We start from the raw sequence: 24,838 nt of genomic DNA, 5'->3' as shown, positions 1-24,838 counted from the left end.
CCTTCCAACCCTGACTGATCCTATGATACTAAATAACTTTAATACTGAGTATTTTTCATACTGAATCTTCTTCATACTAACTAATTTTGATACTAAATCATTTTGATGCTGAATAATTGGAAGCCTGGCCACTTTTGATGCTACATAATTTGAATGCTGAATATTGTTGCTACTGAATAAGTTGAATACTGAGCAACATTTGATGCCAGATAACTTTAGTGCTGAATATTTTTAATGCTGAATAATTTGAGTACTGAACAACTTTGAGACTAAATAATTGAATGCTGGAAAAATTTGATACTAATTAATTGAAATACTGGGGGGGGGGGGGGGGAGTAAATTAACTGATTTAAATACAGGCTAATTTCAATATCACCCCCAAAGGTCACAGGTTTCAATGACAGATGCAAGTCATGTTTAGGATTCAGGAAGGGCAGGTCCTGCCTGACCAACCTGATCTCCTTCTATGCCCAGGGGACTGCCTGGTGGCTGTGGGGCAGGCTGTGGATGTGGTCTGCCTGGACTTCAGCAAGGCCTTTGACACCGTCCCCCACAGCAAACTGCTGGCCAAGCTGGCAGCCCCTGGCTGGGACAGCAGCTCTCTGAGCTGGGTTAGGAACTGGCTGGAGGCTGAGCCCAGAGAGTGGTGGTGAATGGTGCCACAGCCAGCTGGCAGCCAGGCACCAGTGGTGTGCCCCAGGGATCAGTGCTGGGCCCTGTGCTCTTTAACACCTTTATTGACGATCTGGATGAGGGCATTGAGTCAGTCATCAGTAAGTTTGCAGATGACACCAAGCTGGGAGCAGATGTTGGTCAGTTAGAGAGCAGAAAGGCTCTGCAGAGGGACATTGCCAGGCTGGACAGATGGGCAGAATCCAACAGGATGGCATTCAACAAGGCCAAGTGCCAGGGGCTGCACTTTGGCCACAACAACCCCAGGCAGAGCTACAGGCTGGGGTCAGAGTGGCTGAGAGCAGCCAGGCAGAGAGGGACCTGGGGGTGCTGATTGACAGCTGCCTAAACATGAGCCAGCAGTGTGCCCAGGGGGCCAAGAAGGCCAAGGGCATCCTGGCCTGCATCAGGAATAATGTGGCCAGCAGGAGCAGGGAAGTCATTGTGCCCTGTACTCTGCATTGGTTAGGCCACACCTTGAGTCCTGTGTCCAGTTCTGGGCCCCTCGGTTCAAGAAGGACATTGAGACACCTGAAGGTGTCCAGAGAAGGGCAACAAGGCTGGGGAGGGGTCTGGAGCACAGCCCTGTGAGGAGAGGCTGAGGGAGCTGGGGTTGCTTAGCCTGCAGAAGAGGAGGCTCAGGGGAGACCTTCTTGCTCTCTGCAACTCCCTGCAGGGAGGCTGTAGCCAGGTGAGGGTTGGTCTCTTCTCCCAGGCAGCCAGCAGAAGAAACAAGAGGACACAGTCTCAAGCTGTGCCAGGGGAGGTTTAGGCTGGAGATGAGGAAGTTCTACACAGAGAGAGTTGTTAGCCATTGGGATGTGCTGCCCAGGGAGGTGGTGGAGTCCCCATCCCTGGAGGTGTTCAAGAGGGGATTGGATGTGGCACTTGGGGCCATGGTTTAGTCCTGAGGTCTGTGGTGACAGCTTGGACTCGATGATCCTCGAGGTCTCTTCCAACCTCAGTGATACTGTGAGACTGTGATGTTGCTATCTCCTCCCTCCAAATCCCTACTTCAAGTTTATCAGCTCAAACCACATCAAAATCCTGCCTCACAGCATTCTTCTGCTGGGAAGTTCCAGGAAACCAACCCCCCCAGGAATAATCCAGAGGAACTCTTGGCCCAGGCTGCTGCTTTGGGAGCGGGATTCCCAAGGGACACCAAGTCCTGCTCTGGATGTGTAATGGTTTTTACTTCCCCTGCACCGCTGACTCATTGTCTCCTTTCCTGCTGTGGCTCAAGGCACTTCCTCTGCTGGCCTGGGGATGGATCCTGACACAATACAGCCAGCAGAAAAAATAATCGACTAAATCCCCTGCTCTGGGAGGGAGGGAGGAAGGAAGCGGTGGGCAGGAGCTGGGGGCTGCGCCTGCACTGTGCCCCAGGCTTCCTCTCTGCCTGGGGGCAGTCACGGAGTCCTGGACTGCTTTGGGTCCTTTGGGAAGGGACCATCAAAGGTCACTCGGTCCAACCCCCCCCCCTGCACTCAGCAGGGACAGCTGCAACTGCAGCAGGTTGCTCAAAGCCCCAACCTGAGCTGGGATGGCTCCAGCCATGGAAGGAGGACACAGTCTCAAGCTGTGCCAGGGGAGGGTTAGGCTGGAGGTGAAAGTTCTTCCCTGAGAGAGTTGTTGGCCACTGGGATGTGCTGCCCAGGGAGGTGGTGGAGTCCCCATCCCTGGAGGTGTTCAAGAGGGGATTGGATGTGGCACTTGGTGCCATGGTTTAGTAGTCAGGAGGTGCTGGGTGACAGGTTGGACTTGATGATCTTTGAGGTCTTTTCCAACCTTACTGATTCTATGATTCTGTGATTCCAAGGGGCATCTCCCACCTCTCTGGGCAACCTGGGACAGGCTCTCACCACCCTCAGAGTCAAACATTTCTTCTTTCTCTCCAGCCTGAGTCTCCCTCTTTCAGTCCAAACCATCCCCCCTTGTCCTGTCACATCAGGCCCTGCTCAAAACCCTGTCCCCAGCCTTCTGCTCAGCTCCTTTCAGCACTGCAAGGCCACCAGAAGCTCTCCCTGGAGCCTTCTCCTCTCCAGGCTGCCCAAGGCCAGCTCTCTCAGCCTGGCCTCACAGCAGAGGGCTTCCAGCCCTGCCAGCATTGCTGTGGCCTCCTCTGGCCCTGCTCCAGCAGGTCCCTGTCTGTGCTGAAGACTCCAGAGCTGCCCCAGCACTGCAGGGGAGGTCTCAGCAGGCAGAGCAGAGGGACAGAATCCTCTCCCTGCCCCTGCTGCCCAGGACAGGCTGGGGCTGGGCTGGCAGCGCTCAGTGCTGGCTCATGTGGAGCTTCTCTTCAGCCAGCACTCCCAAGACCTTCTCCACAGGGCTCCTCTCCAGCCCTTCATTCTCCAGCCTGTGTTGATTCCAGGACCTTACACATGGCCCTGCTGAACAGTGGGCATCCCCTGAGCAGATCCCACATGAGCTGATCTCAGTCCCCAGCAAGAACCTCATGTCCAGCAGCCCCCTCACCCAAAGCAACAGGAGCAAACCAACCCTGGTTAAGAAGCACAGTGAGGAGTCCCTCCACCCCTGTAGCCACTGCTGGAGTCATATTTGGGTGCCCTCCACAAGGGACTGGACCAGACCCATCCCTGCACCCCTGGGACTGGCATCTTCCCCCCATCAGAGTAAAGAATGACAGAAGGTTTGAGTTTGGCAGAGACCTCAGGGGTCAGCACTGGGAGCAGAGCTGTTCAATATATTCATCAATGACCTGGATGAGGGCACAGAGGGCACTGCCAGCAGGTTTGCTGCTGGCACCAAGCTGGGTGGAGAGGCTGCCACAGGAGGGCTGTGCTGCCAGCCAGCCAGACCTGGACAGGATGAGAGCTGGGCAGGGAGAAATGGAATGAAGCTCAACAAGGGCAAGGGGAGAGTCTGGCACCTGGGAAAGAACAACCTCATGGAGCAGCAGAATCATAGAATCAGGCAGGGTTGGAAGGGACCACAAGGATCATCCAGTTCCAATCCCCCTGCCATGGGCAGGGACACCCCACACTAGATCAGGCTGGCCAGAGGTTGGGGACTGAGCTGCTGGAGAGCAGGGAAGGGGAAAAGGACCTGGGGCTCCTGGTGGATGGGAGGTTGACCATGAGCCAGCAATGTGCTCTGGTGGCCAGGAAGGCCAAGGACATCCTGGGCTGGATTAGAAGGGCTGTGGTCAGTAGGTCAGAGAGGTTCTCTTCCCTCTCTACTCTGCCCTGCTGAGGCCACATCTGGACTATTGTGTCCAGGTCTGGGCCTCTCAGGTCAAGAAGGACTTCAGGAACTGCCTCAAAGAGTCCAGCACAGAGCCACAAAGCTGCTGCAGGCAGTGGAAGATCTTCCTGATGAGGAGAGCCTGAGGGAGCTGAGGGCTCTGGAGCTGGGAGAGGAGGAGCCTGAGGGTGAGCTCCTTGCTGGTGCTAAAGCTGTGCAGGGTGATGCCCAGAGGCTGGAGCCAGGCTCTGCTGGGGGATGCCCAATGCCAGCACAAGGGGCAGTGGTGGAAGCTGAGGCAGAGGAAGTGCCATGGGAACAGGAGGAAGAATTATTTCCCTGTGAGGGTGACAGAGGCCTGGAGCAGGCTGCCCAGGGGGGTTGTGGGGTCTCCCTCTCTGGAGAGATTCAAACCCCACCTGGATGTGTTGCTGTGTGCCCTGCTCTGGGTGATGCTGCCCTGGCAGGGGGTTGGGCTGGCTGCTCATGCTTCCCTGAGGTTTAGCAGCAGCCCCAGCAAAAGGCCAGGCCAGCAGGGCTCCAGCTCTGCTCCATGGTGGCTTTTGTGGCCTTAGAGATTTCCTCCAAGGCTGCTCTCTCCAGATTCTACTCAGCCATGAGAATTTGTATTCACTTGAATGAAAAGATGCTGACAGCCTGAGGTTTCTCCATGCCACAAAAGCCCAGGAAGCCCTAAGGAGACCAAACAAAAGGGGGGGAAAGAAGAGAGAAAATAAAAAGGCTAATAAAAATAATATTTCATGAGCATTTCATGGTTTAACTTCTGGGTTTTATGGGGCCAACTTCTAGGGCTGGGTGCTTGCTCAGACCCTGGGAGGAGGGGGGACCAGCCAGCCTTGCCTGGTCCATCCCTGGGGCAGCTAGGCTGACCTGTTGTGACACCAGTATCCCCCCAGTACCACAGTGTCACAGTGCATCAGAGGTTGGAAGGCACCTGCAGAGAGCACCCAGCACAGCCCCCTGCCACAGCAGCAGCACCCAGGGCAGGCTGCACAGCAATGCACCCAGGTGGGGTTGGAAAGGCTCCAGAGCAGGAGGCTCCACAACCTCTCTGGGCAGCCTGCTCCAGGGCTCAGCACCCTCACACCAAAGAAGTTTCTCCTCATGTTGAGCTGAAACCTTCTCTGTTCAAGCTTGTCCCTGGTGTTCCTTGCCCTATCATTGCACACCCCCCAAAAGAGCTTGGCCCCCTCCTCCTGATCCCACTCCTCAGGTAACATTGATCAGATCCCTTTCAGCCTTCTCCTCTCCACACTAAACAGCCCCAGGGCTCTCAGTCTCTCTTCACAGGGGAGATGTTCCAGTCCCCCACTCATCCTTGCAGCTCTCCCTTGGACTCTCCCCAGCAGGTCTCTGTCTCTCTGGAACTGGGGAGCCCAGAGCTGGCCACAGGATTGCAGCTGTGGTCTGAGCAGGGCAGAGCAGAGGGGGAGCAGAACCTCCCCAGCCCTGCTGGCCACACTTTGCTTGCTGCCCCCCAGGATGCCATTGGCTCTCTTGGCCCCCAGGGCACATTGCTGTCCCATGCAGAACCTGCTGCCCAGTGATACCAGTATCCCCCCGACCCCCAGTATCACCAGTATCCCCCAACCCCCAGTGACACCAGCATCCCCCCAGTATCACCAGTATCCCCCAACCCCCCAGTGACACCAGCATCCCCCCAGTATCACCAGTATCCCCCAACCCCCAGTGACACCAGCATCCCCCCCAGTATCACCAGCATCCCCCCAGTATCACCAGCATCCCCCCAACCCCCAGTGACACCAGCATCCCCCCAGTATCACCAGTATCCCCCAACCCCCAGTGACACCAGTATCCCCCCAGTATCACCAGCATCCCCCCAACCCCCAGTGACACCAGCATCCCCCCAGTATCACCAGCATCCCCCCAACCCCCAGTGACACCAGCATCCCCCCAGTATCACCAGCATCCCCCCAGTATCACCAGCATCCCACCAACCCCCAGTGACACCAGCATCCCCCCAGTATCACCAGTATCCCCCAACCCCCAGTGACACCAGTATCCCCCCAGTATCACCAGCATCCCCCCAACCCCCAGTGACACCAGCATCCCCCCAGTATCACCAGCATCCCCCCAACCCCCAGTGACACCAGCATCCCCCCAGTATCACCAGCATCCCCCCAGTATCACCAGCATCCCACCAACCCCCAGTGACACCAGCATCCCCCCAGTATCACCAGTATCCCCCCAGTATCACCAGTATCCCCCAACCCCCAGTGACACCAGCATCCCCCCAGTATCACCAGTATCCCCCCAGTATCACCAGTATCCCCTAACCCCCAGTATCACCAATATCCCCCAACCCCCAGTGCCACCAGCATCCCCCCAGTATCACCAGTATCCCCCCAACCCCCAGTATCACCAGCATCCCCCAACCCCCAGTGACACCAGCATCCCCCCAGTATCACCAGTATCCCCCAACCCCCAGTGACACCAGCATCCCCCCAGTATCACCAGCATCCCCCCAACCCCCAGTGACACCAGTATCCCCCCAGTATCACCAGCATCCCCCCAGTATCACCAGCATCCCCCCAACCCCCAGTGACACCAGCATCCCCCCAGTATCACCAGTATCCCCCAACCCCCAGTGACACCAGCATCCCCCCAGTATCACCAGCATCCCCCAAACCCCCAGTGACACCAGCATCCCCCCAGTATCACCAGCATCCCCCAACCCCCAGTATCACCAGTATCCCCCAACCCCCAGTGCCACCAGCATCCCCCCAGTATCACCAGTATCCCCCCAACCCCCAGTATCACCAGCATCCCCCAACCCCCAGTGACACCAGCATCCCCCCAGTATCACCAGTATCCCCCAACCCCCAGTGACAGCAGCATCCCCCCAGTATCACCAGCATCCCCCAACCCCCAGTATCACCAGTATCCCCCCAACCCCCAGTATCACCAGCATCCCCCCAGTATCACCAGTATCCCCCAACCCCCAGTGACACCAGCATCCACCCAGTATCACCAGTATCCCCCCAGCATCACCAGCACCTCAACACTCCAGGAGCCTAACAGACCCCCAGAGAAGCCTGGCAGGAGCACAGCAGCATGACCTGCAGCACCCCTCCGAAGAACACCACCCAGCAGGATGTGCCTCAGGCCTCAAGCCACCTGAGAAATGATTTCTAAGCCAAGGAAAAAAAAAAAACCCAAAAAGGGAAAAAAAAATAACTTCCCTTTCCCAACAGATTTTTTTTGGGGGGTCTTTTTAACTTTCTGTGCAGGTGGGGAGCCTGGTTACCATCTCCAGAGCAGCCCTCCTGCCAGCAGATAGCTCAGCCCCCTGCCTGATGCCAGCTCCCAGAGCCAAACCCTGTTCCCATGGGCAACTGCTTGTTTGGAGCCTCCAGTTTTGGGCTGGGGGTGGGGGGTGTGTGTCTGTCTGTCTGTCTGTCTCTTTTAAAGCCACCTTAGAAAGCAACCCAAGGAGATGAGGGAAATCCAGACACTCATAAAAAAAACATCCAAAGCCAGACAAAGCCAAGACAAGCAGGCCCCCAAAACGATCCCATTTCTGCTCCATGCCAAGGTGGAGCTCTCAGGCCAGGCTAAAAATACCACACTGACAAAGCACAGCCAACTGGCCAAGGCTGCAGGCCAGGGAAAGCACCACTAATACCCAGGCTGGGATCAAAGCCTCCATTGCTCTGCTGCCTTTTTGTGCTGGGTGAGCTCAGCACCTCGCAAAGCATTACCCAGCCTGCATGAGCTGACCTCATGCACCCTGAGCTGACCTCATTTCCCCAGGAGGGTGGTGAGAGACTGGCACAGCTTGCCCAGGGAGGTGGTGGAAGCCTCATCCCCGGGGGTGGATGTGGCTGTGATGGTTCACCAGGGAGCACCTGCAGCCCAGAGAGCCAAGCAGAGCCTGGGCTGCAGCAAGAGAAGTGTGGCCAGCAGGGCCAGGGAGGGGATTCTGCTCCTCTGCTGAGACCACAGCTGCAGCTCTGGGGCCAGCTCTGGAGCCTCTGTGCCAGGAAGGCTCTGGAGGGGCTGGAAGGTGTCCAGAGAAGGGCCATGAGGAGGAGCAGAGGGCTGGAGCTGCTCTGCTCTGCAGACAGCCTGAGAGAGTTGGGGTTGTGCAGGCTGGAGAGGAGAAGGCTCCCAGGAGACCTTCTGGTGGCCTTCCAGGATCTGCAGGGGGCTGCAAGAAAGCTGGGGAGGGACTTTTGAGGGTGTCAGGGAAGGGATAGGACTGGGGGGGATGGATCCAAGCTAGAGGAGGGGACATTTAGATTAGACACCAGGAAGAAGTTGTTGCCCATGAGGGTGGTGAGAGCCTGGCACAGGCTGCCCAGGGAGGTGGTGGAAGCCTCCTGCCTGGAGGTGTTTGCAGCCAGGCTGGAGGTGGCTGTGAGCAACCTGCTGTGGTGTGAGGTGTCCCTGCCCATGGCAGGGGGGTTGGAACTGGCTGAGCCTTGAGGTCCCTTCCAACCCTGCCAGTTCTGGGGTTTGGACAGACAGGGGGTTGGACTGGGTGACTTTTAAAGGTCCCTTCCAAACCAAAGCAGTCTGGGATTCTATGAGTCTATGATTCATGGCACTGTGCCCCATCCCCATCCCCCTCCCCGCTGGGGACCTTCTGTCCCAGCCATGACATCATCATCTCCAAGCCTTCTGCTTAATTTCTCCTACATAAACATAGCTTTAAGCTTTCTCCACACATTGCCTTGTCCCTCTCTTCCCTTTATCTGACAGCTTCAAAACAAGGGGGGTGTCTGTGGAGGGGCAAGGAGGGAGGAGAGCAGAGCTCCACCCTTGCCGCCATCCCTCCTCTTGGGGCAACCACCATCAAACTATTAAACCTTGACCTTTGGATGCATGGCTTTGGGAGGGTGTTGGGAATTAAACCTTGGCCTTGAGGCTCATGGCTTTGGGAGGAGGTTGGGAATGAAACCTTGGCCTTTAGGTTCATGGCTTTGGAAGGGGTAGGAATTAAACCTTGGCCTTTAGGTTCATGGCTTTGGAAGGGGTAGGAATGAAACCTTGGCCTTTAGGTTCATGGCTTTGGAAGGGGTAGGAATTAAACCTTGGCCTTTAGGTTCATGGCTTTGGAAGGGGTAGGAATTAAACCTTGGCCTTGAGGCTCATGGCTTTGGGAGGAGGTTGGGAATGAAACCTTGGCCTTTAGGTTCATGGCTTTGGAAGGGGTAGGAATTAAACCTTGGCCTTTAGGTTCATGGCTTTGGAAGGGGTAGGAATTAAACCTTGGCCTTTAGGTTCATGGCTTTGGGAGAGGGTTGGGAATGAAACCTTGGCTTTTAGGCTCATGGCTTTGGGAGGGGGTTGGGAATGAAACCTTGACCTTTGGATTCATGGCTTTGGGAGGGGGTTGGGAATTAAACCTTGACCTTTGGATTCATGGCTTTGGGATGGGGTTGGGAATTAAACCTTGACCTTTGGATTCATGGCTTTGGGATGGGGTTGGGAATTAAACCTTGGCCTTTAGGCTCATGGCTTTGGAAGGGGTAGGAATTAAACCTTGGCCTTTAGGTTCCTGGCTCTGGGAGGGGGTTAGGTTTGCTCCTCATCTTTGAAGTGTCACAGGAAGGTTTGGGAACAGATTTTGTTTGATAAAACCATTTCTCTGGGCTTGGCTTTTTTCCCCCCACTGCAATTTCCAGGTTTTCTGCTCAGTTTCACTGGAATATTGATGGGTTGGGAGGAGAGGAAGCAATTCATAAAGAAGGAAGGAGATGAAAGGAGGCAACTGCAGCAGCTCAGCACATTAAGATGCAGGGATGCTGGCCAAGCCTGCGCTGCTGCTGCCGCCGCTGCTGCTGCATGGCTCTCCCCATCCAGCTCTCTCTCTCTCTCGCCCACCACCGACCAGCTTTCCACCCCCACCTCCCCCGGGGGAAACAATGCAGAACCTTTAACCCTTGAGTTCCTGCAGGGCTGCTGGGAAAACATCCGCTGCACCCGAACAATGGCCCCATTTATCACGGCAGCAGAGAGCAACAGGCTCGGAGCTGCAGGAAAATCAGAGCCCCTGAAACAAGCTGGGAGAGGAACAACAGGAAAAAAAAAAGAGAATAAAAAAAAGAAAAGGCAACAAACCAGGAATTTTTTTTTTTTTTTTTAAGAAGGGGGAAAAAAAAAAGAAGCCTCAAAAGCTTCAGTTTCCTGGGTGGGAAACAGTCAGTGAAATAAAACCCAACCACCAAAGCGTTCTGAACTCTGTCCTCTGCGTGCCCGTGGAGCCATTGAATTTTTCAGGCTGGAAAAGAGCTCTGAGATCCTTCAGTCCAACCATCAACCTAAGACCATGAAAGCCATGCCCCCCAGGTGCCAGGGCCACAGGGTTTCTCCAACACCTGCAGGGATGGGGGCTCCACCCCCACCCCCAGCTCCGGGCAGCCTCTGCCACGGCCTCCTGCCGCAAAGGAATTGCTCGCTGTGTCCCGCCACGTTTCTCCCTTCCCTGCAAGCCATAGGTTGCAATAGGAGATACCTTTTGCCTTAAAGCACAGAGGGAAGTTTGGATTCAGCACGGTGGGGGGGTGGAAAAGGAGGCTGAGGCCACTCTCCTGGGTAAAATCCCCTCCCCTGAGGGCCCAGCTCTGCTTCTGGGCATGGCTGTTGAGCGTCTCGCTAAGCACACTGCGCTGCACGTAGGCGAACCCATTGCTCAGTGCCATCCTCACTGGTGGAGGAGGAGGAGGAGGATTTGGGCATTCCATCACCCAGCAGGACCAGCAAGCCCCAGAGATGCCACTGCAGGTGCACCCAACGGCACCCCCATCTCTTTAGAGGGACACGAAGCCACCATCTCAGCCCAGCCCAAGCCCTCACTCACCCCCACGACGCAAACCCTGCCGCTGCTCGGCACACAGGATGTTGTTGCCTGCCTCCAGCGCTGCTGCCAGGCCCCAGGGTCCCCAGGGATGGGGGGTGGGGTGGGGGTGGCTGTGACGGATGCTGTGAGAAGGAACCGCTCATCCCCAACCCCCTCGCCGCATCTGGCCTGCGTTTGCTAGCAGAACAACATCAGCCAGGAGGAGATGGCACCTGAACAGCATTGTCCCGAGGGCCAGCTCCCACCACGCCTCCAGAAAGCTGGAAAGGGCTGTGATAAACATTGGGTTTGTTCTGCTCCACAGCCGGCATCGCTCTGCAGCGGCCATGCCAGGCTGCCGCCCCGCAGCGCCTCCACCCGGCCCCGCAGCCTGCCAGCGGGGGGCAGGCAGGGAGTGGAGGGCAGGCTGCAGGCAGCAGGCTGCAGGCAGCAAGTCGGATGCAAGAAGAAGGGTGCAGGCAGTGGGGTGAAGGCAGTGAGTGGGGGGCAGGATGCAGGCGGCAGGGTGTAGGCAGCAGGGTGCAGGCAGCAAGTTGCATGCAAGAAGCAGAGTGCAGGCAGTTGGGTGCAGGCAGCAGGGTGTAGGCAGTAGGGTGCAGGCAGTGGGCTGCAGGCAGTGGGGTGCAGGCAATGAGCAGGGAGCAGGATGCAGGCAGAGTGGGATGCAAGAAGCAGGGTGCAGGCAGCAGGGTGCAGGCAGTGGGGTGCAGGCAGTAGGGTGAAGGCAGTGGGGTGAAGGCAGCAGGGTGCAGGCAGTAGGGTGAAGGCAGCAGGGTGTAGGCAGCAGGGTGAAGGCAGTGGGGTGCAGGCAGTGGGGTACAGGCAGTGAGCAGGCAGCAGGCAGAGAGTGGGATGCAAGAAGCAGGGTGCAGGCAGTGGGGTGCAGGCAGTGGGGTGCAGGCAGCAGGGTGAAGGCAGCAGGGTGCAGGCAGCAGGGTGAAGGCAGCAGGGTGTAGGCAGCAGGGTGAAGGCAGTGGGGTACAGGCAGTGAGCAGGCAGCAGGCAGAGAGTGGGATGCAAGAAGCAGGATGCAGACAGCGGCGTGTAGGCAGTGGGGTGAAGGCAGCAGGGTGCAGGCAGCAGGGTGCCGGCAGCAGGGTGTAGGCAGCGGGGTGAAGGCAGCAGGGTGCAGGCAGCAGGGTGCAGGCAGTGGGGTGTAGGCAGTGGGGTGAAGGCAGCAGGGTGCAGGCAGCAGGGTGCAGGCAGCGGGGTGCAGGCAGCGAGCAGGCAGCAGGCAGAGAGTGGGATGCAAGAAGCAGGGTGCAGGCAGCGGGGCGTAGGCAGCAGGCTGCAGGAAGCAGACGGCAGGGTGCAAGGTGCAGGCAGCAGGGCGCAAGCAATGAGTAGGGCGCAGGCGGCCACCCTCCGCCCCTCCCCCGGACACCTCCAGAGCTCACCCCAGCGCCCACCGCACCTTCGGGCATCACATGGGGAGCAAACCGGCCCTCCCCCGGCACGGATGGCATCTTCCCATCACGGCTGCCTTGAGAGCCCGGCGGAAGCTTCGGGACCTCCCTCCCCCGAACCCTAGCCCCGAGCTCCGGGGCCCGGCGCGGTGCGGGGGGCGGCTCGGAGATGGGCTGCAGCTCGTATCAGAGGTGCAGCTGGGATCAGAGAGGAGGGTCAGGCCTCGTCCCCCGCCGCTTCCCTTACCTGGTAGGGGCAGTTTTCCTGGTGGACCATCTCCGTGCATCATCCGCCGCTGCCGCCCCCCACCCCGGCAGCGCTCGCAGGCGCCGCTCCGCTCCCCACCGCCCCGCCGGGGGAGGAGGAGGAGGATGGAGGGGGGGAAAAAAGGGAGGATGGGGGAAGAAGAAGAAGAAGAAGAAGAAGGAGCAGGGTGGAAGCCCGGGCCAGGCGCTCGCCGGTAAGATGGATGCGGCTGCTCTGCTCCGCCTGCGCAGCGACAGCCCCGGTGGAACACGGCGGGGGGGGGACACGAACGACACACAACCCCCGGGCCCGCCCCCGCCGCCGGCGGCACAAAGAGCGGAGAAGGGATGGAAAAACCACCACAACACCACAACAAAACAACCACAGGAAAGGGGAACAAAAATTGCCACTAATCTTCACCCCACCCCCCCCAACCCCGCGCCCTCCTGTGGACGCTGCGCTACGACCCCCACCACAGCCCCGGGAGCCGCAGCTCCAGCACCCCCTCGGCTTGGGGATGAGGTATGGAGGATCCCTAAGGAGCCTGTGCCCCTGGATGGATGGATGGATGGATGGAGGGATGGATGGATGGACAGCTGCTCCCAGGAACCTGTGTCACCCCCAAGGAACCTGTGCCTCCACCAAGGAACCTGTGCCACCACCAAGGAACCTGTCACTCCTAAAGACCATCAACAAGGGACCTGTGTCACCCCTAAGGAACCTGTGCCACCACCAAGGGACCTGTCACTCCTAAAGACCATCAACAAGGAACCTGTGTCACCACCAAGGAACCTGTGTCACCACCAAGGAACCTGTGCCACCACCAAGGAACCTGTGCCACCACCAAGGAACCTGTCACTCCTAAAGACCATCAACAAGGAACCTGTGTCACCACCAAGGAACCTGTGCCACCACCAAGGAACCTGTCACTCCTAAAGACCATCAACAAGGGACCTGTGCCACCACCAAGGAACCTGTCACTCCTAAAGACCATCAACAAGGGACCTGTGTCACCCCTAAGGAACCTGTGCCACCATCAAGGAACCTGTGCCACCACCAAGGAACCTGTCACTCCTAAAGACCATCAACAAGGGACCTGTGTCATCCCTAAGGAACCTGTGCCACCCCAAGGAAAGTGTGCCACCCCAAGGAACCTGTGCCACCACCAAGGAACCTGTCACTCCTAAAGACCATCAACAAGGGACCTGTGTCACCCCTAAGGAACCTGTGCCACCCCAAGGAAAGTGTGCCACCCCAAGGAACCTGTGCCACCCCAAGGAACCTGTGCCACCACCAAGGGACCTGTGCCACCCCAAGGAACCTGTCACTCCTAAAGACCTGTGTCATCGACAAGGGCCTGTGTCACCCTCAAGGAACCTGTGTCACCCCAAAGAAACCTCTGTCACCCTCAAGGAACCTGTGTCACCACCCAGGAGCCTGTGTCACCTCCAAGGGACCTGTGTCACCCCCAAGGGACCTGTGACACCACCAAGGGACCTGTGTCACCCCTAAGGAACCTGTGTCACCCCCAAGGAACCTGTGCCACCACCAAGGGACCTGTGCCACCCCAAGGAACCTGTCACTCCTAAAGACCTGTGTCATCAACAAGGGCCTGTGTCACCCCCAAGGAACCTGTGTCACCATCAAGGGACCTGTGTCACCCCTAAGGAAACTGTGTCACCACCAAGGAACCTGTACCACCCCCAAGGGACCTGTGACACCCCAAGGAACCTGTGACACCACTGAGGAACCTGTGACACCACCAAAAAACCTGTCACTCCTAAAGACCATCAACAAGGGACCTGTGTCACCCTCAAGGAACCTGTGTCACCCCCAAGGAACCTGTCACTCCCAAAGACCTGTGTCATCAACAAGGGACCTGTGTCACTCTCAAGGAACCTGTGTCACCACCAAGGAACCTGTCACTCCCAAAGACCTGTGTCACCCTCAAGGGACCTGTGTCACCCTCAAGGAACCTGTGTCACCCCCAAAGAACCTGTCACTCCCAAAGACCTGTGTCACCCTCAAGGAACCTGTGTCACCCTCAAGGAACCTGTGTCACCCCCAAGGAACCTGTCACTCCAAAAGACCTGTGTCACCCCCAAGGAACCTGTGTCACCCTCAAGGAACCTGTCACTCCCAAAGACCTGTGTCACCCCCAAGGAACCTGTGTCACCCTCAAGAAACCTGTGTCACCCTCAAGGAACCTGTGTCACCCTCAAGAAACCTGTGTCACCCCCAAGGAACCTGTCACTCCCAAAGACCTGTGTCACCCCCAAGGAACCTGTGTCACTCTCAAGGAACCTGTGTCACCCCCAAGGGACCTGTGTCACCCCTAAGGAACCTGTGTCACCCCCAAGGGACCTGTGTCACCCTCAAGGAACCTGTGTCACCCCCAAGGGACCTGTGTCACCCCTAAGGAACCTGTGTCACCCCCAAGGGACCTGCGTCACCCTCAAGGAACCTGTGTCACCACCAAGGAACCTGTGTCACCCCCAAGGGACCTGTGTCACCCCCAAGGGACCTGTGTCACCACCAAGGAACCTGTGTCACCCTCAAGGAACCTGTGTCACCACCAAGGAACCTGTGTCACCCCTAAGGAACCTGTGTCACCCCCAAGGGACCTGTGTCACCACCAAGGAACCTGTGTCACCCCCAAGGGACCTGTGTCACCCCCAAGGGACCTGTGTCACCCTCAAGGGACCTGTCTCACCACCAGGGAACCTGTTTCACCCCTAAGGAACCTGTGTCATCACCAAGGGCCCCGTGTCCCCACCCCAGAAAGCTGAGAGACACCAAGAGCTCCCAAGCAGGTTGTTTGCTTTCCCTTCTGCAGCAGAAATCTAGCACAACCTCCCCTGGAAAAGGCTCTGTCCTACATTCCCAGCTAATTATATCTCCACCCTGCAGAGAGGGTGAACTGGAGGCCTCCAGCACAGCCCCTGCTCAGGCTGGGCTCCTACCTCAGATGTGACCTGGTTCTGGGCACATGGGATGGATGGAGGTGATGTGCTCACCCAAACACCCTGCTCCCCCCACAATGGGCCCTGGCAATCACAGAATGGTGGAATCAACAGGAGCAAGGGAGCACAGGATCAAGGAATCATGGAATCAGTTAGGTTAGAAGAGACCTTTAGAATCTCAAGTCCAAGCATCAACCCATCCCTGCCAGGTCACCCCTGAGCCATGGCCCTCAACACCACATCTATGACTAGATGAGCTTTGCAGGTCCCTCCCAACCCCAAGCATCCTGGGATCCTTCTCTGGAGGCCTTCAAAGCCAAGCTGGACGTGTTCCTCTGTGGCCTGCTCTAGGTGAGCCTGTTTTGGCAGGGGGGGTTGAACCTGAGCATCTCTGGGGGGCCCTTCCAGCCCCTACCATTCTGTGATGCTGTGATCACAGTCTCACAGTCTCACAGTCTCACTAAGGTTGGAAGAGACCTCGAGGATCATCAAGTCCAGCCTGTCACCACAGACCTCAGGACTAGACCATGGCTCCAAGTGCCACATCCAATCCCCTCTTGAACACCTCCAGGGATGGGGACTCCACCACCTCCCTGGGCAGCACATCCCAATGACGAACGACTCTCTCAGTGAAGAACTTTCTCCTCACCTCCAGCCTAAACTTCCCCTGGCACAGCTTGCGACTGTGTCCTCTTGTTCTGCTGCTGGCTGCCTGGGAGAAGAGACCAACCCCCACCTGGCTACAACCTCCCTTCAGGGAGTTGCAGAGAGCAAGAAGGTCTCCCATGAGCCTCCTCTTCTCCAGGCTAAGCAACCCCAGCTCCCTCAGCCTCTCCTCACAGGGCTGTGCTCAAGGCCTCTCCCCAGCCTTGTTGCCCTTCTCTGGACACCTTCAAGTCTCTCAATGTCCTTCTTAAACTGAGGAGCCCAGAACTGGACACAGGACTCAAGGTGTGGCCTCAGCAGTGCTGAGCACAGGGCACAAGGACTTCCCTGCTCCTGCTGGCCACACTGTTCCTGATGCAGGCCAGGATGCCATTAGCCCTCTTGGCCTCCTGGGCACACTGCTGCCTCATGTTCAGCTGGCTGCCAACCACTACCCCCAGGTCCCTTTCTGCCTGGCAGCTCTCAGCCACTCTGACCCCAGCCTGTAGCTCTGCCTGGGGTTGCTGTGGCCAAAGTGCAGCCCCTGGCACTTGGACTTGTTGAATGCCATCCTGTTGGCCTCTGCCCATCTGTCCAGCCTGGCAAGATCCCTCTGCAGAGCTCTCCTGCCCTCTAACTGACCAACATCTGCTCCCAGCTTGGTGTCATCTGCACATTTGCTGATGGCTGACTCAATGCCCTCATCCAGATCATCAATGAAGATGTTAAAGAGGATCTCTGTGACTTTGAAACTCCTCCAGGGATGGGGACTCCACCACTGCCCTGGGCAGCCTGGGCCAGGCCTTGACAACCCTTTTAGCCCCTAAACAAATGTCTCCAAAGGAGAACAGGGCTCTGAAGATCAAACCAACCCCCAGGGCTGGCTCTGCAGGGTCTTGGCTGGGTGAGCTGAGCTGGTGCTCACAGCTGGGGCACAGAGAAGCCTCCATACAACCCTCCCCCCTTACCCAGCCAGCAGGTGCCAGCTGCAGAACACTCCACTGCTGCCCCAAAACAGCACTGGGATTCCCAAACTCTCTTCCCAGGCTGGAAGCCTGGCACATGGAGGAAACCAAAGCTTTCCATTTTCTCTTCTATCTCCAAAAGTCCTTAACAGGACCTGCTGCAGCTGTCCCTGCTGACTGCAGTGGGGTTGGACTAGATGACCTTTAAAGGTCCCTTCAGCCCAAGCCATTCCTGCATTGCATGACAAGCAGACAGCTTCTACCTCTGCAACTGCAACCTGCTGAGAGCTGGGCTCTCCTGTAGGTCAAGTTAGCTCAGCTTGACTTCACCACTCATTCTTCCAGCAGCTAAACCAGATCCCCACAGCCTCACCTGCAACAGTTTGGAGCCCTGGCCACAACTGGGTGGGGAGCACACAGCACATCTCATGTTCAAGGCCTAGTTGTGGCTGGACAGGGAACATCCCCAGGGAATCAAAACACCTGGGGAAGAATGATGTACACCAGTGAGCACCTGCAGCCCAGAGAGCCAGGCAGAGCCTGGGCTGCAACAAGAGAAGTGTGGTCAGCAGGGCCAGGGAGGGGATTCTGCCCCTCTGCTCCACTCTGCTGAGACCACAGCTGCAGCTCTGGGGCCAGTTCTGGAGCCTCTGTGCCAGGAAGGCTCTGGAGGGGCTGGAAGGTGTCCAGAGAAGGGCCACGAGGAGGAGCAGAGGGCTGGAGCTGCTCTGCTCTGGAGACAGCCTGAGAGAGTTGGGGTTGTGCAGGCTGGAGAGGAGAAGGCTCCCAGGAGACCTTCTGGTGGCCTTCCAGGATCTGCAGGGGGCTGCAAGAAAGCTGGGGAGGGACTTCTGAGGGTGTCAGGGAGGGATAGGACTGGGGGGGATGGAGCAAAGCTTGAAGTGAGGAGATTCAGCTTGGATGTGAGGAAGAAGTTGTTGCCCATGAGGGTGGTGAGAGCCTGGCACAGGTTGCCCAGGGAGGTGGTGGAAGCCTCCTGCCTGGAGGTGTTTGCAGCCAGGCTGGAGGTGGCTGTGAGCAACCTGCTGCAGTGTGAGGTGTCCCTGTCCATGGCAGGGGGCTTGGAACTGGCTGAGCCTTGAGGTCCCTTCCAGCCCTGACAATTCTGATTCTATGGTGCCATGGGCTGGCTTGCACCATGCTGCTCCTCCTCAGGCAGGCAGTAAGTCACAGCTGGCAGTAAGCAGCAAGCCCATGTCCTCCCCTCCTTGGTTAGGCAAAGAGGGCTTTGTTCTGCTCCCAGCTGCAGCCAGCTGTGGCTAAATCCAGCAGTGCTCGTGACTGTGAGAGCCACAAGCACAGCTCCCAGGGCAGCTCAGATTGGATCCCCAGCACCAGATGTGCCTCCTGAAGGGGAAATGAAAATAAATAAAAGGCTTGTGGAGGATCACTGCTCTGCCCCAGCTGCCCCAGCTCCTCACTCATGCCAACAGGCTGGAGCAGCTGGGGGGTGGGTGAGAAGCTGCTTAGCCTGGAGAAGAGGAGGCTCAGGGGAGACCTTCTTGCTCTCTGCAACTCCCTGAAGGGAGGTTGTAGCCAGGTGGGGGTTGGTCTCTTCTCCCAGGCAGCCAGCAGCAGAACAAGAGGACACAGTCTCAAGCTGTGCCAGGGGAGGTTTAGGCTGGAGGTGAGAAAGAAATTATTCCCAGCCAGAGAGATTGGCCATTGGGATGTGCTGCCCAGGGAGGTGGTGGAGTCCCCATCCCTGGAGGTGTTTAGGAAGAGCCTGGCTGAGGCCCTTGGTGCCATGGGTTAGTTGATTGGATGGCGCTGGGTGATAGGTTGGACTTGAGGATGTCAAAGGTCTTTTCCAAGCTGGTCAATTCCATCCCATCCCATCCCATCCTATTCTATTCTATTCTATTCTATTGCATTGCATTGCATTCCATCCCATCCTATTCCATTGCATTGCATTGCATCCCATCCCATCCCATCCCATCCTATCCTATCCCCTATCCTATCCTATCCTATCCCCTATCCTATCCTATCCTATCCTATCCCCTATCCTATCCTATCCCCTATCCTATCCTATCCTATCCTATCCTATCCCCTATCCTATCCTATCCCCTATCCTATCCCCTATCCTATCCCCTATCCTATCCTATCCTATCCTATCCTATCCTATCCTATCCCCTATCCTATCCCCTATCCTATCCCCTATCCTATCCCCTATCCTATCCTATCCTATCCTATCCCCTATCCTATCCCCTATCCTATCCCCTATCCTATCCTATCCTATCCTATCCTATCCTATCCTATCCTATCCTATCCCCTATCCTATCCCCTATCCTATCCCCTATCCTATCCCCTATCCTATCCTATCCTATCCTATCCCCTATCCTATCCCCTATCCTATCCCCTATCCTATCCTATCCTATCCTATCCTATCCTATCCTATCCTATCCTATCCCCTATCCTATCCTATCCCCTATCCTATCCTATCCCCTATCCTATCCCCTATCCTATCCTATCCTATCCTATCCTATCCTATCCTATCTTATCCTATCCTATCCCCTATCCTATCCCCTATCCTATCCCCTATCCTATCCTATCCTATCCTATCCCCTATCCTATCCTATCCTATCCTATCCTATCCTATCCTATCCTATCTTATCCTATCCTATCCCCTATCCTATCCCCTATCCTATCCCCTATCCTATCCTATCCTATCCTATCCCCTATCCTATCCTATCCTATCCTATCCTATCCTATCCTATCCTATCCCCTATCCTATCCTATCCTATCCCCTATCCTATCCCCTATCCTATCCTATCCCCTATCCTATCCTATCCTATCCTATCCTATCCTATCCTATCCTATCCTATCCCCTATCCTATCCTATCCTATCCTATCCTATCCCCTATCCTATCCCCTATCCTATCCTATCCTATCCTATCCTATCCTATCCCCTATCCTATCCCCTATCCTATCCTATCCTATCCCCTATCCTATCCCCTATCCTATCCTATCCTATCCCCTATCCTATCCCCTATCCTATCCTATCCTATCCTATCCTATCCTATTTTCCCTTGAGTCCTCATGCAGCTGGGTGACACAGATGCAGAGGAAGCCCCAGACCCATCTCAGCCCCAACCTCTCCTCCTTGCTGCTCATCACCCTTGGGAATGAACTGGAGGGGGGGGGGGGAAACCCCAACTAAACAAAGCCAAAAGGCAAAGAAGCTTTCATCTCCAAAGAATGAAGACATTCTCTTCCAAGCTTTTAAGAGAGGATGAAGTCATGCCCAGGTTTTTTAAACTGGATCTGCAAAGAATCCTTCTGGAGCACAGGTTGGACTTGATGATCCTTGGGGTCTCTTCCAACCTTAGTTACTGTGATACTGTGATACCTCTGGCTGATGGAGAATGATATCTGCCTTGTGGGGGGGCTGTGATTGTCAGAGCTGGGGCTGGAAGGTGACTGTGAACCAAAGCAGGACAGAGCTCAGCTCCATCAGTACCACAGCAGGTTTCATCCTGCCTCAGCTGAGGCTGGGAAGCCTTAGAGCAAGAAGCAACACTCAGGAGTTTTCTGCCAGCTGTTTGCTGCACCCCAAGTGATGCAGCTCACTGCCTGGACAGGGCTGAGGGTTGATGGCTGGGGCCATAAATATCCTACATGGAATTGTTGGTTGGGTGAAGAAGAGTGTGGCCAGCAGGGCAGGGGAGAGCACAGCTGGAGTCCTGGGTCCAGTTCTGGGCTGCCCAGTCCAGGAGAGACAGGGAGCTGCTGGAGAGAGTCCAGGGGAGGCTATGAAGATGCTGAAGTGACCTGGAGCAGCTCTGGGAGGAGCAAAGGCTGAGAGCCCTGGGGCTGAGAGCCTGCAGAAGAGCAGCCCCAGAGGGCAGCTGAGCAATGCTCAGCAAGAGACAAAGGAGCTGTGGGGGGCAAGGGGCTGGGGCCAGGCTCTGCTCAGTGGTGCCCAGGGACAGGCCAGGGGGCAGTGGGCACAAAGTGGCACCCAGGAGGTTCCATGTGAAGAGGAGGAGAAAGTTGTTTGGTGTGAGGCTGCTGGAGCAGGCTGCCCAGAGAGGTTGTGGAGTCTCCTGGTGTGGAGAGCTTCCAACCCCCCCTGGGCATTGTGCTGCTGGGCAAGCTGCTGGGGGTGCCCTGCTGGAGCAGGGGGGTTGGACTGGGTGAGCTCCAGAGGTCCCTTCCAGCCCCCAGCACGCTGGGAACTCTCTGATCCCATTCCCCAAGGCAGCTATTTTCAACCACTGACATAAAAGCCTCCTCCTTTCCTGCAGAAATCTGGGGCTTGCTCTGGGGAAGAATCTGTGGCAAGCTAAAAGCAGCTCCAGGCACGATGCAGCCCCTGATGCCATTTCTCCTGTGCATCACAAGGGAAGCTCCCCAAATTCCCCCCCCTCCCCCCACTACTTCCCACGGGTGTCTCTATCTATATCAGTGGTGACTCAGAGCTGCTCCCTGCACAGCAGATCCCTGACAGGGACTGCTCCAACCTTCACAGGATCCCAGAATCAGCATGCTGGGGGCTGGAAGGGACCTCTGGAGCTCACCCAGACCAACCCCCTGCTCCAGCAGGGCACCCCCAGCAGCTTGCCCAGCAGCACAATGCCCAGGGGGGGTTGGAAGCTCTCCTGAGAAGGAAACTTCTCCAGGTGATGCCGGTGCAAAGGGCCAGGCATCACCCTCCCCCTCTGGATTCACTCCTCCCTTCTGCATCCAGCTGCAGTTTCCCTGCAGGAATGAGGTGGGCAGGCAGGTAGCAATGAAAGGGATGAGTGACTCAAGTGAGTGAAAGGTTTGGCACTCACCCAGGTGGGTCAGTGGGAAACGATGCTCTTGGGTCAAGGCAGGGAAGAAGTGCTGCTGCTGCTGCTCTCCATGGAGGCACAACCCAATGGGAAGCCCCAGGAAACCCCCAAGAACCCCCCAACAGCCTCTCCCAGCTGGCAAGAGAGACCTGAGGCTACCTGCACTGTTTGCCTTTCTTTTCTAGGCACCCTTGGGAGAAGAGGAGGCTGAGGGCAGACCTCACTGCTCTCTGCAACTCCCTGAGAAGAGGCTGAAGCCAGGTGGGGCTTGGTCTCTTCTCCCTAGTCTCAGGTGATAGATGCAGAGGCCTGAAACTGTGCCAGGGGAGGGTTAGGTTGGGGATGAGGAACAATTTCTTTGCTGCAAGAGTGGTCAGGGACTGGCAGAGGCTGCCCAGGGAGGTGGTGGAGTCCCCATCCCTGGAGGTGTTCAAGAAACCTGTGGCCATGGCAGCTGGGGCCATGGTTCAGTGGCCATGGTGGGGTTGGGTTGCTGGCTGGAGGGGATGATCTGGGAGGGCTTTTGCAACCCCCAGCAGCTCTGTGAGTCTATGGCCATGTGTAACATCAATTCATAGGGAAATACACTGGGTTACAGAGGTGGATCTCAGAGGGGGTTTCCAAGCCAGACAACTCTGTGCTTCTGGCACATTAGATTAGGGCACACAGCATGATTCAAACAGGTTGAAGATTGCTTCAGTTCCCAACAGGACACTACCATGAGGCATCAAAACCCAGGTCTCCTCCAGAGGGTCTGGGAAGATGCTGCTGAGGGGCAGGGTCAATCCTGGGTGAGCAGCCCCAAGCTGCCATGGTTAAGGTTGGTGAGCAGGCAGTCCTGATGCCCTGGATGCTGGCAGGCCTGCAGGCAGAAGGACACAAGGAATTCAATTTTCAGCTTGGGAGCTGGACAAGAAGACCTTGAAAGGTCCCTTCCAACCCAATCATTCTCTGATTCAGGCAGCAGCATTTCAGGACATGAAGGGGGCTGCAGGAAGGCTGCAGAGAGACTGTTTGCAAAGGCCTGCAGGGACAGGAGCAGGGGCAATGGCTTCAAACTAGAGCAGAGCAGATTGAGACTGGATGTGAGGAACAAGTTCTGCACCAGGAGGCTGCTGGAGCACTGCAACAGGCTGCCCAGGGAGGTGGTTGAGGCTCCATCCCTGGAGATATTCCAGGGGAGGCTGGCCAGGGCTGTGGGCAACCTGAGCTAGGTGGGGAAGGGTCTGGAGAACAGGGCTGGGGAGGAGCAGCTGAGGGAGCTGGGAGTGTTCAGCCTGCAGAAGAGGAGACTCAGGGGAGACCTTCTGGCTCTCCACAACTCCCTGAAGGGAGGCTGGAGCTGGCTGGGGCTTGGTCTCTCCACCACAGGAACAAGTGACAGAACAAGAGGAAATGGCCTCAAGTTGCCCCAGGGGAGGTTGCAGGGGTTGGACTGGATGAGCTTTGGAGGTCCCTTCCAACCCAGGCTATTTATGATGCTATGATTCTATGATTCCTCCACTTCCTCCCCATGGACACACCACTTGGGTAAGGAAGGAAGACTGAGCTTTACCAGACACCCTCCAATTCTTGTAGTGGAGCAACAAGGTTCCATTCATTATCCACCTACAGAAGGACAAAAGCCTCAGCATGCCCAGTTCTGGTGGGGGGAATCTCTCATTTCTGATTCTCTGCACATCTCTGTCCATCTTAAGGAGGACATTGAGACACTTGAAGGTGTCCAGAGAAGGGCAACAAAGCTGGGGAGGGGTCTGGAGCACAGCCCTGGGAGGAGAGGCTGAGGGAGCTGGGGTTGCTTAGCCTGCAGAAGAGGAGGCTCAGGGGAGACCTTCTTGCTCTCTGCAACTCCCTGAAGGGAGGTTGGAGCCAGGTGGGGGTTGGTCTCTTCTGCCAGGCAGCCAGCACCAGAACAAGAGGCCACAGTCTCAAGCTGTGCCAGGGGAGGTTTAGGCTGGATGTTAGGAAGAAATTCTTCCCAGAAAGAGGAATTTGCCACTGGAGTGTGCTGCCCAGGGAGGTGGTGGAGTCCCCATCCCTGGAGGTGTTTAAGAAGAGCCTGGATGAGGCCCTTGGTGCCATGGTTGAGTTGATCAGATGGTGCTGGGGGAGAGGTTGGACTTGGTGATCTCTGAGGTTTTTTCCAGCCTGGTTAATTCTATTCTATTCTATTCTATTCTATTCTATTCTATTCTATTCTATTCTATTCTATTCTATTCTATTCTATTCTATTCTATTCTATTCTATTCTATGCTACTCTACTCTACTCTACTCTACTCTACTCTACTCTACTCTACTCTACTCTACTCTACTCTAATTCTGTTGTATTCTATTCTGCTCTGAAGGAGCAAGTCCCTGCCCAGCGCTGCCCAGAGCAGCTGTGTCTGACCTCATCCTCCTGCCTTTGCCAGGAGCTGCCAGGCACCACCAGCAGCAGCCACCACCAGCTGGAATACAGGGAAGGGAGGTGGGGGGGTGAGGTACACCCCCAGCAGCTCACCCCTCACCCCCAACTTCACCTCAAAAGCCTCATTTTCAGCTCTGAGCTCTGTGCCTGGCTGCCAGCTCCCAGCACCTCCCCAGAGCATCTGACATCAAGCACTGAATGTTACCCCCCCCCCCCCCCAAGCTGCAGCCCTGTAAATATTGATACAGCAGGCCTGGAAAGGATCAAACCTCTCTCTTCTGCTGCCTGAGCTCCAAGTAACATCCTCAGCAGCTCTCTTTGATACCAGCTCTGACAGAAGTTGTTAACAGAGCTGCTAACCCAGTTAGACAGCAGCTCCCCTCCCTGTGCAGCACCCCCAGGCTGGCTGCGTGCAGCACCCCCAGGCTGGCTGCATGCAGCCTGCAGGGAGGGTTTTCTAGCCCTCCTCCCTCTCCTCCTCCTCTTCCTCTCCCTCCTCCTCCTCCTCCATTTATTGTTTTCATTCCCTTTCTCAAAATACCAATTCTTTATATTTGAAAGACATAAAGATGCTTCTGGTCCTCCCCCCCCATGCCCCCTCACATTTGGACAGCCAGGCAGGGAGAGGAAATAGTGTGGTTTAAAATGATGAGGGAGGGGAAAATGGGATGAGAAGAGAG

General features: G+C 56.4%; 1 protein-coding gene across 2 annotated transcripts in view; it reads right to left on the bottom strand.

The window, feature by feature from the left end:
* The window catches only part of SCHIP1 (schwannomin interacting protein 1), a 73,131-nt gene that overhangs the window by 21,375 nt on the left and 26,918 nt on the right, over window positions 1-24,838 (bottom strand). Inside the window, exon 1 of one of the 2 annotated variants that reach the window (XM_054175598.1) lies at window positions 12,380-12,520. The exons of the other annotated variant lie outside the window; for it this stretch is intronic. Within the exon in view, the coding sequence (XP_054031573.1) occupies window positions 12,380-12,409 (30 nt within the window). The 5' untranslated portion in view covers window positions 12,410-12,520. Of the gene's footprint in view, window positions 1-12,379; window positions 12,521-24,838 lie in introns of those variants that run through there. 2 annotated transcript variants of the gene reach the window in all.

The sequence above is a fragment of the Dryobates pubescens genome, chromosome 32 (assembly GCF_014839835.1).
Source record: "Dryobates pubescens isolate bDryPub1 chromosome 32, bDryPub1.pri, whole genome shotgun sequence".
Classification (NCBI taxonomy): domain Eukaryota; kingdom Metazoa; phylum Chordata; class Aves; order Piciformes; family Picidae; genus Dryobates; species Dryobates pubescens.
The sequence above is the reverse complement of the archived record's forward strand: the minus strand, read 5'-3'. Positions and strand labels throughout refer to the sequence as shown.